We start from the raw sequence: 20,295 nt of genomic DNA, 5'->3' as shown, positions 1-20,295 counted from the left end.
GTACTATTTGCATATTGCGCTACCAGTTACGTGCATGTAATTAATTGTGCGTGTAACGAAGGCGTCCGTTCAAATTGCAGTCGACCTGAACTAAACACCTTTGCTGTTTCCGAGCACTACATTTACCGAGAAGGTCGTATTCAAACATTTTACGGATTTCCTTTCTATCTCGTCGAGTAGTTAAATTAAGACATACATAATTCGAATAACATGCTTAGTACGTCCACAGCGCTTGATCTTTCTAATGATTTTATATTATTCAGGTTAATTTTGTAACCCAGACATTAATAGATAATTATATTATAGATGTAATTATTAGAAAGTGATATAAATGCCTTTTTTCCTTCAGTATGTACAACAATCACTGGTACACAGTGATGAATTACTCAAAAGTATTTACGAAGCTGGTGTAGGTAGTTTTAACCTTTTCAAGCGGTAAATAATTTACTAAATTCCTATGTTTTAAAATGTTAATAATGCACATTTATCTATTAACAACGTTCTTATATAGCTAATAATGTAAAATATTTATATAGAATTGGATATATCTCTTTTTTAAAAATTTCATGTCGAGAATATAGTCTACCCGGCATTGATGTCTCCGCAATTTTTTGAAGATTTCTTATATTAGCTCGATCAATTTATTGAAATAAAACGAATTTTATTAATTTTTCTAAACTAATCTGTAACCTCGGTATTAATCAAGAAAATGTAACGGTCATTTTATGAGTAACTTTTGGAATATTAACTTGGAAACTTGTGTATGAAATTGGTACAGATATTTATACATATATTAAGTTCGACATTCGAATAGGACTATGTATTATAAAACAGTAAAATATCAATGTATTTATTATTATTTTACCATATGTTTAATTGAAGAAAAGAAGAAATAATTCGTAACTTTCAATTTTGCATAAGTTATTCACGGTAAAACACGCGTACTTGAAAAATTAAGTTCTCCAATATGGCGTTTTCGTAGCGTCCTCCGAGCAGATACAGTTTAACAATTCTGCTGTTCTCCAACAGATGGCAGAACATTACCAATTATACTCGCATCCAAGTGAACGTTTAAATGCTCGTTATCAATGGCACTTCTTTTCACTACTATTACTGTTTGGCGAGTGACAATTTAATCTACAACCCATTGATCTGCATGGCTTCGTCATTTGCATTATCAACTAGATACATTATTATGTAATTGTGTTAGATTCCTCATGGTATATTCTATCTATTAGGCAACATCCGTGATTTTAAAACTGATATTTAATGAAAACATCAAAGAAAAGAATTGTACATAGTAAGAAGAAAAACACGAATATATTTAGAATTGATACAAGAACTTGCAATGCTGCAATATAAATTATTACTAAGAAATGTTATTTGTGTAAACATATAATAATGGAATAATACGAAAAAAATGTTGAATTCATACGAGAACTTACAATACTGTAATATAAATTATTACCAGTAAATGTTATTTGTGTAAACATAGTTATGAAATATAGGATTTCTCAATCGTAAACTATATTTAGAATCAATAACTGCTTATTTTGAAATAACACTATAAAATAAGAAAAATTGCTTTCGTTTACTGATGTTTAAGTTGAAATCTTCCTAACGAAATGTTTTTCTATTCGTTTTGTTTAAATCGCAATCGAGAGCAACATCATTAGTAACTTGAAGCTGTGTTTTAACTTCCGTGGTGTGTACTATACTCAGATCGTTTAATATACATACATACATATGCAACTTTTTTGGAAATAGTTCTATGATAAGAAATTTCAGAGTTGATATGGTGAAATAAGTAATTCTTACTCTTCTGCATCAGCGCAGCCACGAAAGAAAAATTCGTTCAACTATGTACACTCCGCATGAATCATATAAAGGATGTTTTTCTTTTAATAATAAAGTGTACCATTTGATAGGCTAAATGATAGTTATTTAATAGATAAAAATATTTTAACTGAAGGATAGCTCCCTTTTTGATTATGCAATTTAATTCAATATAATTCAATTTTCAATATAATTTAAAAAATGTGCCAAAAAAATTTCGATTTCCTCACTTCATTAACAAATTAAAATCTACGCTAATCATTTTTGCTTATTTCTATCATTTTTGTAATGGAATCAAAGTAAACATTGATTAAACTGCGGAATATTTCGCTGAATAGTATAGTAATTCAAGAGGATCTTATTTACACAGTTAACCATTGAACAATGAAACAACATGAACCAGCAATAAGAAAATAAGAGCACCAAAATGTATATCAGCATAGGAAAACGTCCATTCTAGAATGCTCGCATCCGACGTCACTGATAAACGCTATCGAGCCATTTTCGTTTTATCAATGCTCCTCTAGACTGATATTCATATCTCACACTCCAATAATTTATGCATCAACACCGCTTGAAAAATAGATATACAAAAATTTAAATCTTTTCATTACTGCAGTAACTAATCATCCACGTTAAGTTAAATCCACACAATGATCCGAAAATTTTAATTTAATATTAAATTGAAAATCTAACTTATTTAATTATTAATTATTATTTATTTATTTTAATGTTTCTTTTTTACTTCTGTTATTGTGGATTCGGAAATGCTTTCATGATTTATATGCGTTTATAGCACGTACAACTACGTGAAATATAATAAACGGTACAACTATCATCAAATCTAGTACATTTTCTGTTAAAAATATTTTCAAGAAATGAAAGAAAATTCAATCTTCAGTCAATTTGCTTTCACAAATCATTTTAAAAAATGCTACTTTGCATAAAGCTCCGCGGCCTGCTCATGATCATAGAAAATAGACTTAAAATTGATCAACGTACGAACCACTGGCACCAACTTCGTAAATATAAGGTCCAATAAAAAATAAGACGCGAGAAGTCGAAGATAGAACGAGAAAAGAAGCGATAACTCGTGTTACAATACATTATAGTGTTGGTAGGGTTGAATCGGTTGTTCGCTCCTCCGAAGAATCACATTAAGCAGGAGCATCAAAACATCGTGGACAAACCTACTCGATGTTTCCTCAAGGACACATTCACTGTCATCACCATGTCAACATCGTTTTATTAGAGGTCACAAACTCCGATACGAAAACCATTATTTCCATTGTTCCCCTGTTATCTTTCGCATGGAACTAAGGTAGTGTTAAAAGAGAAAGACGGGTTAAACGATTATCTAAAATACAAACACATTTGACAATATTTTTTTTATAATTCCGATTTTTCAATAAAACACTCTTTTAACGCTAGAACTACCAAACACGTTAAAATGGCAGATTGCAGATATCTTATATTACGATTACTGAAATTATAATATTGCTTTTGACGGAATTTGTGTTAACTTTTAATTTACTATATATTTTATTGTTACTTTATATTATGCTAAAATATACTATTATATTATGTACTATATTATACAATTTAATTTAGTATATATTTAACGCTAGTAGGTTTAGTGTTGATGATCATAATAAAATGTAACATTCCCTATAACCAGAGATGAGCAAATTCATTATCTAGATAAAAAATTTCGAATAACAAATAGAGTATAAAAAAACTAGTGGATCACTTCTTTTATTGATCAAACGTGGAAATTCTAATTTGTATAAAAAACTGCTACTTCTTTTGGAGTGAGTATACCACTTGGCGAATAATTACTTAATCCCATTAACTGTTTAAAGGTCAGAACAACGCTCTTGAATAGTGCTGCTTTCCACTATGTATTACTCGAATAAAATTCTGCCCAACTCTGCCCAGAGTTGTATACCGTAGGTCCAGGTAGGCTTTAAAACAATCTTGTATACCAATAATTTGTTTTCTAATTTTACCACTAAACCTACCACAACCGGTCAAAATGACCGGTTTTGGCGTACTAATTCCTACCTCTCTGAAGGGTTCGGTAGGTTTAGTGTTAATTTTGAATGTCCTCCTAGCAGTCGGTACAACTTTTTCGTTTTTATCTACCCTAGAAGTTGTGAACCTTTTTTCTTTATCACCCTGTATAAGGAGTTACGAACCCCTTTTCTTTGATCACCTTGAATAAACAAAAACCGTTTATCCATAAGTCTATCTGTTCCTATTAATTAAACGATCTAGCCACAGTGCAGACATGTTTAGGAAAGCTTCAGTCGAAACGCTATTGCAATTACTTAATCAGACGAGACGGGGGCGTGAAAAGTACTTCCAAGTGCGCGTGCACTGGCTGCGATCAGAGACAATGAATCAAAGGACGAGACGTGATCACGACGGGGTTCGACCAATGAAAGAAAAGCGAGGCACTTTTCTACACGGGATCGTCTACAAAAGAATCGATAAGCGTTCGTAGCGCTACTGCCCCGCTACTTCTGGTCTTGATCCATCGAATGGATCAGTAGACGCTCGTGCTTCAACGAACGTAAACGGTCGTCTCTCTCTCTGACGCGTTTAACGCAGTCCGAACCACTTGTCGGGGTCATTATTGTTTAGAAGAACCGACAAATAATCATTTAATTCCATTCCGTCCTCATCCAGTTCGAGCTCGTTCCTATCTCTGCACCACCTTCTTCCATTCTTTTCTTTTTCTCCGCTCTAATTTCATTCAATTTCGTACCCGCTGAAATTTAAATGGTCCGACTTAGTCTGGCCGCAGATGGAATTTCTGTAGGATCTGATTGTTAGAATTTTGTGATACTGATTTTATAAATACCGAATAAGCTATTGAATATGGAACCATAGATCGATCATCGAAGAGAAAAAAAATGGGAAAAATGAGCGTAGCCAATGGAAAGCCGGTTCCTATCGAGAAATTTAGTGAATGCCCGGAGGATCGTAAGAAACACGGTAGGTGTGCTGATGAATTTTTATATCGATGTTGATGGTATACGTGGAAAACATCATTTTGTACGACATGTTGACGGTTGTGCTTTTTCTTACAGATGCCGAAATCATGGAACCGAAAGAGAGTAGAATACAGGAAATGATTAGTAACGAACTGCAAGGACAAATGCAGGTATGAAATCTTTTATTTTGTCAAATAAAAGTACTCTATATATTCATCAAATCATATATTGATAATTAATTGTTATTAATAATTGACGGATATTTAATTGTCTTTTCCCTCGATTATTTTTATTATCTTCTGCTAATTTTAAGAATTCTACTTTTTTGCTTTATTTATTATATGTGACTGAAAACTGAAAAAATGTGACAATCACATGCTTCTTCTCATAATTCAGGACTTAATTGTATAATTTATCTTTATTTGATCAAGTAATTAGTAAAGAACGGAAAAAGAAATGCTGATTTCGACAAATGGTTGAACAGGTGTCGTTTAGAATAAAACATAATTGCCCAATAATGATAAAATTAGTCTAGATAACAGAGATAATTACTCACATTTCGAAATTGGATAAAAAATGTGTGTCATAAACAAATCATACAATGCTTGTTTCTTTGTATCTGAATAAATGATAAGTGAAATGATCCCTTTTACAGGAAATAAGACAAGATATTTTAGAGCTTGTCAATAACCGAATGAACTGCATGGTATCGGACATTTTACAAAGAATGGATAAAGAAACATCAAGCGAGTCCAAAGACATTGTTGACTCAGAAAAATACAGCAACAGAAGGTAACTGTACTTTATAGTTTTTAATTAATGTTATAAATACTCAATTGCTCTCAATTTATACATCGTAATACAAACTTACAAAAAAATGTCCAAATAACTCTTGAAAGTATTTCGTTTCTTTTTGTCAATGTTAATTAAATACCATGAAAGAGAAAAACATATTTTTAGGAAAGAAAGAAATTTCATCAGACAATAGGAATCGATAAAATTAAAAATTTGTGTTTGTCACGAACAAGCACAAAATAATTTTAGTTACTGTTATAAATATTCTATTATTCACCATTTATTGTATATCGTACTACAAACTTTAGAAAATAATTTCAAAGTAATTCTTGATAGTACTTCGTTATCTTTTATCATTGTTAATTAAATACCATTAATTAGAATTGTTAAGAATAATTAAAAAGGAAAACATATTTTTACGAAAAAAATTAATTTCATCAAATTATAGAAATCGATAGAATTTGAAATGTTCGTTACGAACACAAAATAATTTTAATGACTGTTATGAATATTCTATTACACTCCACAATAATTTTTGTCGAAGAATAAATATTTCGAAACCACCAGTATCTCACATGAACGTTCAATTGCGAACTACATTACTTTGAAGATCGCTCGAGTACGCGTGCACTTAACTACTTTGACCCGGATTGACGAATCTACCTACAGAACTCTGTCATATTTGTACACGGAACATAAAATGGAATAGAAATTACAATTTATTCGAAAAAAAGCTGCATGATTATTTTCGCGAAATAAAAGTGACGTTACCTAAAAATAAAATAAAAAATGAGCTAGAAATTCGCCCACTCACGATATCTTTATTATTTCACTGCGAATGTTTAGGCAAATATAGATTTTCCCGGATTAATGTACAGAAACTAACATGAAATAGAAATTTCTTTACACTATTAAGGATTCTTTTGGATTCTAAGTGAAATAAAAACCTTCCAAAATTTCATTAAGCTTTTTACTATGTTAAATCGTAGACACTCAAGTATTCTATAAATGCATAACAACCGCAGTCTATTGTTCAGCAGTTATTGCACAATTATAACCGGAACGTTAATCTCATTAACTCGTTTCATATAGTTTTTCTTCAGACAAAATTGATTGTTGAAATAGACGGACGCAATAGTCAGTTAAGAAAACAACAATAAGAATTGTAGTGATTAACGCTTAAACTTTTGAATTCATGAAATATTTCTGTAAATTGAGGAATTTTCCATCAAGTAGTATATACTATATGTATAAATGGAATTATAAAGTAATTCTGGCTCCTGTTCTCATTGCGTAAATTGAAGCTATGAATTCCTAAATTAAAATGAAATAACTCTCACAGAGAAGAGAAAGCAAAATTTGCATTTGTCACATAAATGTTTTAAGTCAGAAAAATATTTTGATAATTATCGTTGTACTGTGTTATCTTTCAAGATCTTATTATAGATCATCTATATTTAAATTAATTAAGATTATAAAACTCATACATTGAAACGAAATCTCACAAATTATTGAAATCTTCAGTTTTATTAAACTCAATATCTAATTATGTAATTTGAATGTATTCTGACAACGTTATCACGAAGGCTCCATATACAGAACAAAGTTAAGTGCACTCGTACTCGGCTAGTATTCGATACTGTTTACATGAAAATAAAGAGTTACGTGGCGATAACAAACTATACAATTCCACCTTATCTTTGCTTGGAGGATTTTCCTGTAAATAGAAATATTCCTATTTACAGAAAATTCTTGTAATAATTTTATTACAATTTTTATTTCATGTGAAATAGGTATGTCTATCTCCTGGTAATAAAATGAAACATGTCTATTACTGATTTATATTTCACATATGTACATTATTCTTAAATACGAATCGTTTGTTTTGAGAATAAAAACTGAAATTAAAAACACGAATAAATTGCAAGAAAATGAAATCTGAATTAAATTATATAACCGTGAATAATTACTGATCATTAATTTGTATTTGCAATTCAATTAAAAGTAACTTAATATTTTAATAAACTTAAGAATCTTTATAATGATAATTGTAAAAGAATGAAAAAGAATGAAAAATTGTAAAAGAATGAAACCTGGATTAAATTCTGTAACTGTGGATAATTACGAACGATTAATTTGTATTTGCAATTCAATTAAAAGGAACTTAATATTTTAATAAACTTGAGAATCTGTATAATGAGTAATGTAATACTTTCGTAGTAAACCAACGAAAGGAGACACTCTGCCCAACAAAAAATTTCTGCCGAGGAATTCAGTGCTGACCGACCTTTACGAAATCAAACACATCCGCGCAATATACAATCTCATCATATCGGTATTGATATTACTATTGATACACACTGCTGTATACGACATTCGAACGACAGGAACGTAAGTACAATAGCACCGAACTGACACTAGTTCTTGTTTTGCCTTTATCGTACACTGCATATTGGGTGACCCAAAATGAAATACTCCATTTTTAATATTGACTAAAATCTAGTAAACTCAGTTACATACTCATGCAAAAACAATTACTGTATCGTTCTTTTAAATAGAAAATTTGTCTCCATTTTTCAATCTCGAAAATGGTAAATCGTTTTTTTTTTTAAATTAAAAATGAAAAACATTATAATGTATTTAACATCATTACTACGTTATTGCAAATTTTGATATTTATAGGTGATTCTTACCTACTCTGACATCGAGTGTTAATAGTGATCTGTAGACTAGATATTTATACGAATATAGATGTTTGCAGATTAATTTACAGAAACTGGAGTCAAACAGAAATTTGTTTACCCTAGTTTCATTGGATTCAAAATGAAAAAAATTCAATTTTGTAAAATTCTATCGTATATTCGACACTGGAGTATGTTATAAATGCATGAAATGCGCAGTGTGGTTAAATATAGTAAATATTAACTTATCAAAATATAATTTCTTTAAAATAATCTTATAATGTGACTGTAAAAAAAAAGGTCAGTAAAAACGTCAGAAAGATTGCTTTTTTAGACCAGATTTCGCTCTCGGCACGATACAAAAGGGCTTTGCCAAATTTTCAATAGTCTTTTACGTTTGGAGCCTTATGGCAGCTTCTACTTCCGGAGTTTACGCAGCTTTTTGTTACTGGGCTACTCGTCGCGCTCAGTGGGAACCAAAATGTAAGTCGTACGAAATTAACCTTGCTGTTTAACATCAGTAATCATCGTATGTATTAAAAAAAAAAATAACAATAAATTCATTTAACAGCATTCGCTAGAAAAATTTGGGACTACGGGGCCTTACTAAGCTTCATTGTCTACGAGATTATATTCATCATACTTCCCACGAGATCTGTGCTCAAAGAAGATTTACCAATAGCGTCCAGTCTGATTATACTTATGGAACAAGTACGTAGCAGTTATTTGTCTATTACTCAGAATTAATAAAAAAATATTGGTCAGTGTATAACATTATCAAAAAATATTATATGCATACACGAAAAGAATACATTATTTTTTCGGAATATAAGCACAACTGACTATAATTGAATAAAAAGTAATAACATTCACGTGCAAAATGCAAGCTCAATAACTACTAACATACATTGTTTAATATGTTATAGTGCTTTTTTAATAAACAATAATCGTGTGTATTGCAGATATATAACATGTAACTTGAATAATTTTTGTAAATAATATCAATGTTAATATTATATTTGATATTGCCAGAATTATAGTATAAAAATATATTTTCTTGTGTTTCGTCTAGACTCGAATGGTAATGAAAACACACGCCTTTGTCAGAACCGTAGCCCCAAGATTTTTATCGTACAAACCGCATTCAGAGATGACAGCCCCAAATCCGCCAGACTTCTCCAAATTTATTTATTTCATGTTCGCTCCGACTCTGATCTACCAAGACAGTTATCCTAGGTAAGTTATACTTTCATACAGAACTAGTTTAGTATCACATGCACCATTTAATACGAAATAAAAATTAACTTCGTTTACAAGATCGAATACTTAATTTTATCGTGCAAAAAATTTTTTGAGATTAATGGAATAATGCATTTATAATCCATAATATTAGTATTGATGCAACAAAGTTATCGTAGTACCTACTTTAGATAAATATATTACTAATAAATTTGTTATTAAAATGTTTCGTAGAATTCAGAATTATAAATTAACACGAAAAATAATTTGGAGTCTTTATAAAAAAAAAAAGTTATACTTGCGTTTCAAGAGACGTGTGTTTTCGCAATTTAACAATGACACAAAAAGATACTATCAATTTGACGATATCGTTGACAAAACGCATTATTATCTCCGAACAAAATTGTTCTTGTTCTGAAAATTTCCTTACCTATCGAGACCCATTATGTTATCGCGAGTGATTAGCGCATCTGGAACACGTGATGCAAATATTAATCAGTTTATCACAAAAAGCTGATCTATCTCTTTTGTTACTTCTTGTCACGCTGAAATGTGGGTTAATTAAGACACGTCTAGAATACATCAAAACTCATTAGAAGGAAACATACATCATGCTTGTTTGACAAGTAGTTCGAAATCGTGCCTTGCCCGTCACTACACTGTTTCAGATAAAATAGATACTACAAAAAAATTGAAAATTTGCATCGTTAAGCTCCTAATTATTTGATATACTAATAAGTAGACCACTATTTTTCTGAAAATTAAAAATAATTCAAAACCCTTAGTTATACATATTAATAGTACTCGTAATCTGTTTCCATCATTCTCCGTCATTTTAACTGGGCAGAAGAACAAAAAAGCTATTTACAATTTAAATTGCTTTGCCAGTATGAATGAAACGATGGTGGATTACTTATTGGTACACCTAATCCATAAGAAAGATTAGAATACCTATTGAAATTAACCCTAGAACTAGCAGCCTTGAATGTACACTAAATTAAATTGTACAATATCGTAATATAGATAATATATAATACAATCTAGCATAATATAGTGTAATATAAAATTCATAATAAATTAAAAGTGAACATAAATTCCGGTAAAAGCACCACTGTAACTTCAGTAATGGTAAAATAAGAAATCTGCAATCCATCATTGTAACGAATTTGGTAGTTCTAGTATTAAATAATATTATGTATACTTCTACAGGACGAAGAAAATTCGATGGAATTTCGTCCTAGTCAATTTCGCCGAAGTAGCGACGGTCATCGTCTTTGTCGGACTATTATATCAACGACTGCTACAGCCGACATTTGAAGACTTCGGTACACAGCCGATCGAAGTGGGAATGTTGGCCCTAAATATTACTACATCGATAACACCTGGAATACTGTTGTTTGTGAGCGGCTTCTACCTTCTTCTGCACTCTTGGATGAACGCCTGCGCTGAGATCTTGCGATTCAGCGACAAGATGTTCTACAAAGTGAGTACTCGCTAATTCCAAATATATTTGGCTAATCCAAAAGTTCGTACCTTTTTTAAGGGCATAGGTATATCCATATGTTGTTTATTGTAACAGTATTATATTACCTAATTTAGACCTGGTCGATCAAAGTAGACTTAAGGTAGCTCGCGCGTTTGGTGTCGTATCCAGCTGGGACTTCATATGGAGTTTTATACTTTTTATCAATTTTACCAATTTAATTCGAATGATTAATATTTTAAACTACTTCAAAATGCTGAAATGGAAAAAGATTGACAAATCAGTGGAAAAAACAACAATCTTTTTTCCTTATTGTAAATTTTTTTGTATTTTTAAGAAAAAATTGGAAATTTCGTCGAACAAACCAAAAGAAAACAGGTGACGTTGACGCTCATTGCAGACATGTATAGAAGATACTACCAAATGTATTGAAATCTAAGTTTGCATACTTTGATCTTAATTTTTACTTTTATTTGATCGTTAACATATCTTTTCTTTCATGCTATCATAATCTCCGTAAAAAAATCTATAGCCACCTAGTTTTTTATGAAAATGTTATTTTTTGTAACTAAATAAGAAATGATTAACTTCTCAGTAATTACAATTCTATAAGGCTCGTGTTAAAATGAAATTTTTATAACGTTTCTTTTTCAATAATTTTATCGCTGACTGTGCGACTTTCCGGCCGACCCGATACATTTTATTACAACAAAATTTATAAGAAAGTTTAGTATTATGCTTTCACGTCGAGTTTTTATCTTCTCGAATTATTTTTTTAATACTCTGCCTCGCAAACCTACTTTCTACGGTTTCTCTCAACAGCCCAGTAATGGACCAACAGTCATTAGTTTTATGGAGGGTGACTCACCTCTTGTGACTAGAAGGAAACTAACAATTCTAGTGAAAATTATTACAGTACCGAGTAGGAATCTTAACAGGACCAAATTTGAAAATTTAGAGACAATGAAAATCTACTGTACCTCCCTTACAGTAGAGACCAACTGAGTTTCTTCTACAGACAATTCCATAATTAATACAAAGAGAATAATTAAAAACTATACCAATTAATGGCCATTACAGTATTCGTCAGATATGGTTTATATACAGGGTGTTCAGTTTAGCGATATCCACAATTTTTCAGCCGTCTGTGATAATGTAATAAAAAGAAGTTATTAAGCAAAATTTATCTGTTTTAAATGGACAACCTATGGCGATAACAAATATTTCAAAAATACAATTTTTTCATAGTGAACCCAAGGTCACCTTGAGTTTTTTAAGTGAAAACATATGACCAAAAAATGGTCATTTCCTCACACCGTTAAAGGGTTAACGTCTTCTCCACTTTACTGAAAACAAATTATATCGCACCCCTGCAAGAACAATGCCACAAACCGAAAAGGTGTAATTTTTCAAGAGAGCGAAAAGAATTCATTCGCGTAGCACTTCATATATTAAACAAAGTATAACTAGCACCATATCGCTTGCAATATTGGACTTCAACTTGTGACATTTTTCTGAGTGCTGAAACGAACACATTGGAACATACATATTTTATACGATAAAATGAAAATCGACAATTTCTGATTTGTGACATTGTTCTCGCAAGGGTGCGATACGGTCCATCAAAAAAACTCAGACTGACCCCCGAGTTCACAGCGACAGAAATACATTCTCCCAATATTTGTTACAATTATACGTACAAACAAATATTGATTAATAACATATTTTCCATGAAATTCCCGAAATCTGTTGAAAAATATTGAATACCGTTAGACGAAACACCCTGTATATAAAAACATTCTCTCAGTTTCTATTCTTCCTAAACGAGACAAGCCTAATCATACCCATTGCTCATACAGTTAAAACTACAACAAAAAAATAGTGCACTTTCGACACTCGGTTACAAAGCTCGATGAGAAACCACCGCGGAATTCTATGACAGAAATCCAACGACCATGAGTCACCGAGATCGTTACGCAGAATCATTTCCACGATCGATTTCGTCATCGTTACATCCAATCGGTCGACGTAACTTTCTCGAGTTCCGGAAAAGCATTTTATCGATTCAAGGACTTTGTTACACTCACCGATGAACTAGGAACACCATTGAAATTTATCGTGTCCCTCGTTGAATTCCAGGACTGGTGGAACTCGAAGAGCTACAGGACGTATTATCGGACCTGGAACATCGTGGTCCACGATTGGCTGTACACATTCATCTACAAGGACATGTACGAGATCGTCACCTCCCGTAACAAGACCGCGTCCACGTTAATGGTGTTCTTTATTTCGGCGATCTTCCACGAGTACATCCTCTCGTTCACCTTCCGGTTCTTTTATCCAGTGATGCTAACCCTGTTCGGAGGCATAGGAATAGGCTTGACAGCGATGAAATCGTCGGGTAACGTGTTCATATGGTTCTCCCTGCTTCTGGGCAACGGTATGATAGCCAGCCTCTACTGCATGGAATATTTCGCCAGGGTGAACTGTCCACCATCGCGAGACGATTTCCTCGATCTCGTGATCCCGAGAACCTGGACCTGCATCTTCAAATGAACACGCTCGAGGTGTCTCGGGCGATCCAAGCACTTTTAAAATGCGGTCGTGAAAGGCGTATTGTGTCCCTCGAGGCGACTGAACCGAGTCGGGGAAACGGAAGAAAGCTGGAATCAGACGGTGGTTAGAATAGATTTCAGGATATCTAGACGTTTGTCATTCCAACGGAGAAGACGGTCATTGCGATCAGTATTAGGCCTTGATCACTTGATAGGGAGGATCGAAGGTGACGATGATGAGGTCGAACGATACCCGTTTCGATGGGTTTGGTGTGCAACTGAAATTGTAGACGTGATATTAGACGTAAATAAATTCATGTATGATTCAGTGAAATGAACCATTTCGTTTGATTTTCTGTTCCTTTGATTCTACACTTTCTTGTATTTCTTCCTATTCTTCAGGGTGGTTTTCAGCACTGTCCAACATGATTTATGGAAGACTTTGGTGAAAAAATTGGTAACGCTGTTTTTTATTTTACAGATAAAGAAACTCTATTGTTTGGTGAAATAAACAGTTCCGTGATACCAATAGTGTAGGTACTAAATAATAAAGACTAGCGCAAGGACCACCTTCAGGTTTTTGAAAAACATAAGGTTTCGTAAAAACGCACGATTTCGGGAAAAAATGAGGTATCACGTGAAAACTAAAAACGCCAGAAACTTAAATTTAGTATTAAAAGATAGAGCGTAGTTGCCGGAATATATCAGTGTATACAGTTATCCAATTTTGTGGTTTTGAATGGTGGTAAATGACTGGTATTTCACGTAATACCTCTTCTTAATCGTGAATTTGTACGAAAACTCATGTTTTGCAAAAACTAAGGGCGATGAAGCAAATCCGCCTCCGGATTCGTGTTTGACACGAGGTACTCTAGAAGGATAAAAAAAAAGTTCGAATTTGTTGCATGTTGCAGTCGAACGATATCGTAAGATCGCGACCCGATTTTTCAAAAGAGAATAATTTTTATTATCAAGGCTTACATAGTTGTCTCGAGGATTCGGCGTGTTTCCAAGACACTCGTCGTTGATAGACATATCATTATGTATTATAGATCTTTTTTCTCTATACAGCTCGTTTACTTGAATGTACATACACGCGCTAATACGGTTATACATTTATACACAATATTACTCTTCTCTCCATAGATTTGTATTTCTCGCGATGTGTCGTATAGAAGGAATAATAATATTCCGTGCACTGTATACAATTCTCTTCTTTTCTTTGTTTCATTTTTCCGCGACATCGATTCATCGTCGAACGTTTATTCAGCAACCTTTTTGCGAAACGATTCCTCGAAGGAACGTATAACATATACATTCGTGAATTATAGGACATCGAATTGCGCGAAATCGGTCGGAAAGTTTAAAAAATTGGCTCGTACAAAAGAAAGCGGATATTTTATACAGCACACAGTGAAAGGTTCGGTATTTCACCCAAAAATTGTAGTCTACACGACCTTCCTCTAGCGACAAGAAAAAAAACGCAGAAGGTCGGAATAGTGAAAGATGAAAATTAGCCACGCTAACACCACACTTCTTTTCATCGTTTTCTTTTTTTACAGTGGACAAGCAATCTGGAAGATTTCACGATACTCGGAAGCTTTTGAACGTTCTTACGAAAATGTACTCGATTCGAACCAATGAAATTCCTTGCACACGAAAGAAATAATCAGAGAAGACGGAATCCCCTAATCCATTTCCCGTCCATCGGATCAATTTCAAATATCATCCGTGTTATCGTTTATTCTCTTTGTTACAGCACCGTTCACCAGCAGTAAACACGTCTCGTTACTCTATGTACACGTTCGTGAACATTGAAAAAATAAACAATATTCTCTTCATTCCCCGAGAGCACCGGACAATTTCCCTCGGAAATAATCGTGCTCGTGACTATACTGGAGTGACCATTCGTCCTGGATTCTAGCTCTGCGTCCCGCATAGGTACGCGTTTTTTTATTGTATTTGTATTTGCTTCATTAAGTGTAATTTTTTAAGTTTGTTTTTCTAAAATTATCCCTCCCCCTTTCTATCGGGCTCAATGTCCCGGATTGCACCGCAGAAAAAATGGTCACCCTAGGCTACACTCATCGTCGAAGCAAGATATTGTCTCTATGATACGGCACTCCCGCTCGAAAATACAATTTTCATCGACCTACACGCGGAAAGTGATCACACGAGGTTTGTCTAAAAAATGACCAGACTGTTGGCGTAGAAATTTTTATTGTCAACTAATTAGAGATCAACTTTATCCCCTTCAAAACAACTCTTATGGGAAACCGCTGGAGACGTTGTTTCCACTTGTGAAACCATTGCTGGAAATCTTTAACCCTTTTCCGACCTGAATTATTTTGTTCAAACAAAAATAATTATTCTTTTTGCATATAGTTATTTCTTGGATGTCAAAAAACAGGAAAATTGAAAAAATAACAAAAACGAATGTTCATTAAACGATTCTTAAATATTAGTTTGGTGAATATATCCACCTAACGGCAAAATATCAAACTTTATGATACGACGCCATATTGAATCTTCAGGTTTATAGTACGAGTTACAAATGCTGGGTAAGTCAATAATTCCAAACAAAATCCTACGGTCGGAAAGGGTTAATTGACAGTCTTTAGTTGGTCTACAGTTCCCAAATAGCGACCTCGAAGTTGACCTTTTATTTTGAGGGAAAGCAATTAGTCACACGGATTCAGATCAGAGAAGTAAGGAGGTTGTGTTACCATTTTTAGTCTACCAAGGAATACCCTTTACAGTCGAAAATTCATTTACAGAGTTTTCTTGTATTTTGATAAATTTTGATAAAAATTCTATTTGTGAATGTATTTTTAATTAATAATGTTATTTCTGTGGTTCCATAGCTCCTTTACTTCCCTGATCCGAGTCTGTGATTTCGTTCTATACCCAAAAATCATAACCCATCGCAAGGGTCGTCATCTTGGAATTCTGGGTAACAACCAAAAGATTATGACAGACCAACTGAAAGCAGTTCCAGCTGAAGACTACCAACACTGCTTCCAGAAGTGTACTTTCCAAGGTAACTATTTCGAAGGGGATAATGTTGATTTCTAGAAAAGTTGGCAAAACAAATTTCTACGTTATCAGTTTCGTTACTTTTCTCACAGACCTCGTGATGTCGTGTCACAATGGCGATCATTCGATTCCGTCTCTAGCATCACGAATCGGCAACAGACACACACACGCGCAACTCCTCCGTTTTATTTATACAACTCCGTGTCCGTTTTCCCGAGCCCCCCCATTCATCCCTAATTCGGTTCAAGCATCAAACAAAATACATCGAACAGTCTCGCTAATGTTCGTTCGATCCCTGAACCGAACGATTTTTCGCCTAATTTGTACAAGGACGACGCATCCATTTTCGCTAGATCGGAATTTCAATCCTTTGGAACAATCATCGGAAGAATTTAACTATATCGACCATAACAGAGTAGGTATACTTTGTGTTAAATATAAACTGCGGATTTTATGCATTTATAGACTCTAGAGCTCTATTATATATATATATATATAACAGAGATACGCTCGAGATCAATCCTGGGTGTGCCAATGAATAATACATTATTTTCTCCAATTTCAATATTTGTTACGAACGAGATCAATATTCGTTACGGTTCTTCGGCATTCTATATTTTTATAAAACACGCGAGTGGAAAGGTTGAGTAAATTGAAACTGTAACGGAATTTAATCAATGAGGTAGTGAATCACTCATTGGTCCACGCAGTAAAAAGGGAATACAGAACTTTTGTATTAAAATTTTGAATTAATCATGTATCAGCATACACGTAATAAAAAGGGAATATCCGATTGTTATATTAAAATGTATGGATTTACCGTCCACTTTCCCGTGAATTGATACCATATGGATTGAACCGCGAAGGATTAAAGTTCCATCTTGGAAAACTCGTCTCATATTTACTTGGCACTTAGTACCCGCTACCAACACTTTTCTCGCCGTTATTTCCTCATTTACGTTCTCGTTCGCGCAGTCAGCCGAGAGAAAAATCGTTCGCGTAAAACAAAAGCAATCCCTCGTCTTAACAAGCTCAATATTTTCGTTGCGACGTGGCTCCTTCTACCGAAGCTTCGATCATTTCAAGATCCTCTTTTTTCCTTCGTTTCGTTGCGATCTCGCGTGAAACAAAAATGTCGCAGTCTCAATTGGGTTTAACCCGTTGCCTCGTAGCGTCGAATTGTACAATAGTTTCCATTTTCATGGATCAAGGTTAGTAGAACTCACAAAGCAATAAAAAAAAAAGGAATTTCTTTTTAGGGTATTCAGTTCTCAAACTTGCAAAACAATAATTTGTTGTATAATAATGCAAAACTTTGAAATAATATATCTTCAGAATTCAACGCTTTAGCAATAAAACAGGAAAGATCGATGTAAAGTGATCAAGTCTATCTTTCTTATTTATAGTGACCCCATTCACAAGTTGACCTTTGTGTGTATTTATGTGCTTTCTACTATCTTTTTTTATTTCAATTTTTCTTTACCTAATTATAGTAAAATTTTATACTTTATTCTAGATTTGTATTAAGCGGTTCCATGTATTTAATAAATAATTTACTCGGGCGAAACGTTTGAACTTCTTTGTCAGAATTTAGTCTAAAACAAATCGTATTCGTATTTATGAAACAGAGGTGGTTTGCTTTAAACACGCATCGTAGGTACATACGCACTTATGATCGAAACAATTGTACCGTTTACAGATTAAAACGACTGCTTATTAGGATACAAACGTAAATATATCTAATCGCGTACGATACGTGGACGAGGAATTATTATCTCAATAAGGAAATCTGAATATCGTAGAAAAACACAATTCACTTTGTGCACTTGAGTCTGTCAAGACTTTATTCCATTACCGAGTTTTATTATCCACTATGTTTGTACTTTTAGGTCTGCGACACCTTAAACAATTCAATAAATATCATATTAGACGATTTTCGATTAACAGTTTGAAAAAGAAAATGAAAATATCTTTCTTCTGCATTTATTTTATGGAATTTAGTAACGTCGTAATCTTGATGATATCGAGAGTATCGATCTCTTATATAAACAGTATTTTATCATTTTTACATTAATAAATTTCCAGATGTGAAAATATCGTCCTATCCTTAGTCCCTTTAGTTGCATTGGATCTGCTTGTGAGTAATCCACTACTATTTTTCAATTAGAATATTTCTCTTCAAGGAAATCAAACGATTCCTTCGTAATATTCGTCACCGTTCTCCAGCATCCTCCGCCATTTTTATCAAACACAAAAGTCGAAAGATACATTTAAACTATATTACCATCTTACTAAAAAGACTGGTTTACTCATCAATATACTTAATTAATGAATTTCAATTTTAAAAAATTTAGCAATTGAACATCAAGTTGACCATCTTATCCCTAGTCAATTTATCTTTCGCCAACAAATACTCAATTTCTTGAATTTACTCGTATCGCTTCCTATCGCATCAATTCAACGAACATTGGAGCAAACTATTTAAACAATTAATTATTGGATCTGCAATCCAAAAAAAAAACGATATTTCATCTTCAACAGCCTATTTGCATAGCACAATTTAATGGAAACAGGCCAAGTGTTCTGACGATTTCGTTTTCACGGCTCCGTTCGATTGCAGCCGATCGTTAAAATAAAGATCGAACATGCCGATAGACATTCATACGTCACAATTAGTTAATCACCTGTGACAGACACAGACATCAGGCAAGATCGTAAGGCAACGGGTTAACCGGTAGCTCAGATATCCGATTCCCACGCTTAAACGTACCAGAGTCTTCAACGTTCTTTTTCTTTACAAAGTATTTGATTCACGAGGATCGTATACGCAACGTTAATGAAGTAATCGTACAAGATACTAATCGGTTTACTCGATCGATTACGTAAAACATGGAACGGGAAATATATGCTTCGTGACGAGATACCGACTTTCTTCGTTGCGCCGCAGATCGCCGAAGAATGCACGAGGAAGAACGATCAAGAAACAAGTATACAAAGAGGAAGGTCAGGATACAGGACTCGATAATTGGCTACACACTCCTCCACCTCCCTTTTTACAGACGTCTTGTCGGACAAATTTTTCCCATACACACGGTACTTCGAAAGTTGTGTTATTTCACGCACGCGACAAATTACCGAGTAAAACAAACAAAATACATTTTAGTAATTAATAGACTGCGGATGTTTATACATTTATATCATAACTTAACTTGGAAAATCCAATAAAATTACGGTTTTTATTCAAGATTAATACTATTTATGTTATTAATACTTGAAGTACCAAATAAGTCAATATGACAATGTGTTCTTATAATGATGAATAATATATCAGAACAATACATTTTCTCAGATCTTGTGAAAAATTTATTACGACACGAAATTGAAGAAATTCGTTAATTTATCAGTAATGTTTCAAAAGTTTGCTATGTTTTTCGACCGATCGAAATAGATACACGTTTATCGTTAGTAGTTCTAGTGGTAAAATAGTAAAAACTCGACTACAGAATTTAAAGTTCCGCGTCGTTTTAATCTTTAGATATTCCTATTGGAAATTCGGAATTTGCATAAATTTCCACAGCCCATTAATTACTGACCACTTTAATTTGCGTTTATCGGAAGAATTTTAACGTGTCTTATCCTTGAATTATTCGTTTTTTAATCGGCAATTATCC

The 20,295-nt window shown here is 33.2% G+C and overlaps 1 protein-coding gene across 1 annotated transcript; it reads left to right on the top strand.

The window, feature by feature from the left end:
• Positions 1 to 4,355: 4,355 nt before the first annotated feature.
• On the top strand, positions 4,356 to 13,922 carry LOC107191918 (sterol O-acyltransferase 1). Its single transcript, XM_015581066.1, has 9 exons — positions 4,356 to 4,836; positions 4,932 to 5,005; positions 5,491 to 5,627; positions 7,851 to 8,021; positions 8,646 to 8,794; positions 8,883 to 9,022; positions 9,384 to 9,547; positions 10,760 to 11,033; positions 13,173 to 13,922. The coding sequence occupies exons 1-9, from the start codon at positions 4,755 to 4,757 to the stop codon at positions 13,587 to 13,589; spliced, it is 1,608 nt and encodes a 535-aa protein (XP_015436552.1). The 5' UTR covers positions 4,356 to 4,754; the 3' UTR covers positions 13,590 to 13,922.
• The last annotated feature ends 6,373 nt before the right edge of the window (positions 13,923 to 20,295 follow it).

The sequence above is a fragment of the Dufourea novaeangliae genome, unplaced genomic scaffold, assembly GCF_001272555.1.
Source record: "Dufourea novaeangliae isolate 0120121106 unplaced genomic scaffold, ASM127255v1 scaffold248, whole genome shotgun sequence".
NCBI lineage: Eukaryota > Metazoa > Arthropoda > Insecta > Hymenoptera > Halictidae > Dufourea > Dufourea novaeangliae.
The sequence above is the reverse complement of the archived record's forward strand: the minus strand, read 5'-3'. Positions and strand labels throughout refer to the sequence as shown.

Excerpts from the sequence above, each read along its gene's own strand:
- LOC107191918 (XM_015581066.1), top strand. The coding sequence starts at position 4,755 with ATGGGAAAAATGAGCGTAGCCAATGGAAAGCCGGTTCCTATCGAGAAA. Across the intron at positions 8,022-8,645 it reads GACATTCGAACGACAGGAAC|ACCAGATTTCGCTCTCGGCA; the intron begins GTAAGTACAATA and ends TTGCTTTTTTAG. Across the intron at positions 9,548-10,759 it reads TACCAAGACAGTTATCCTAG|GACGAAGAAAATTCGATGGA; the intron begins GTAAGTTATACT and ends ATACTTCTACAG.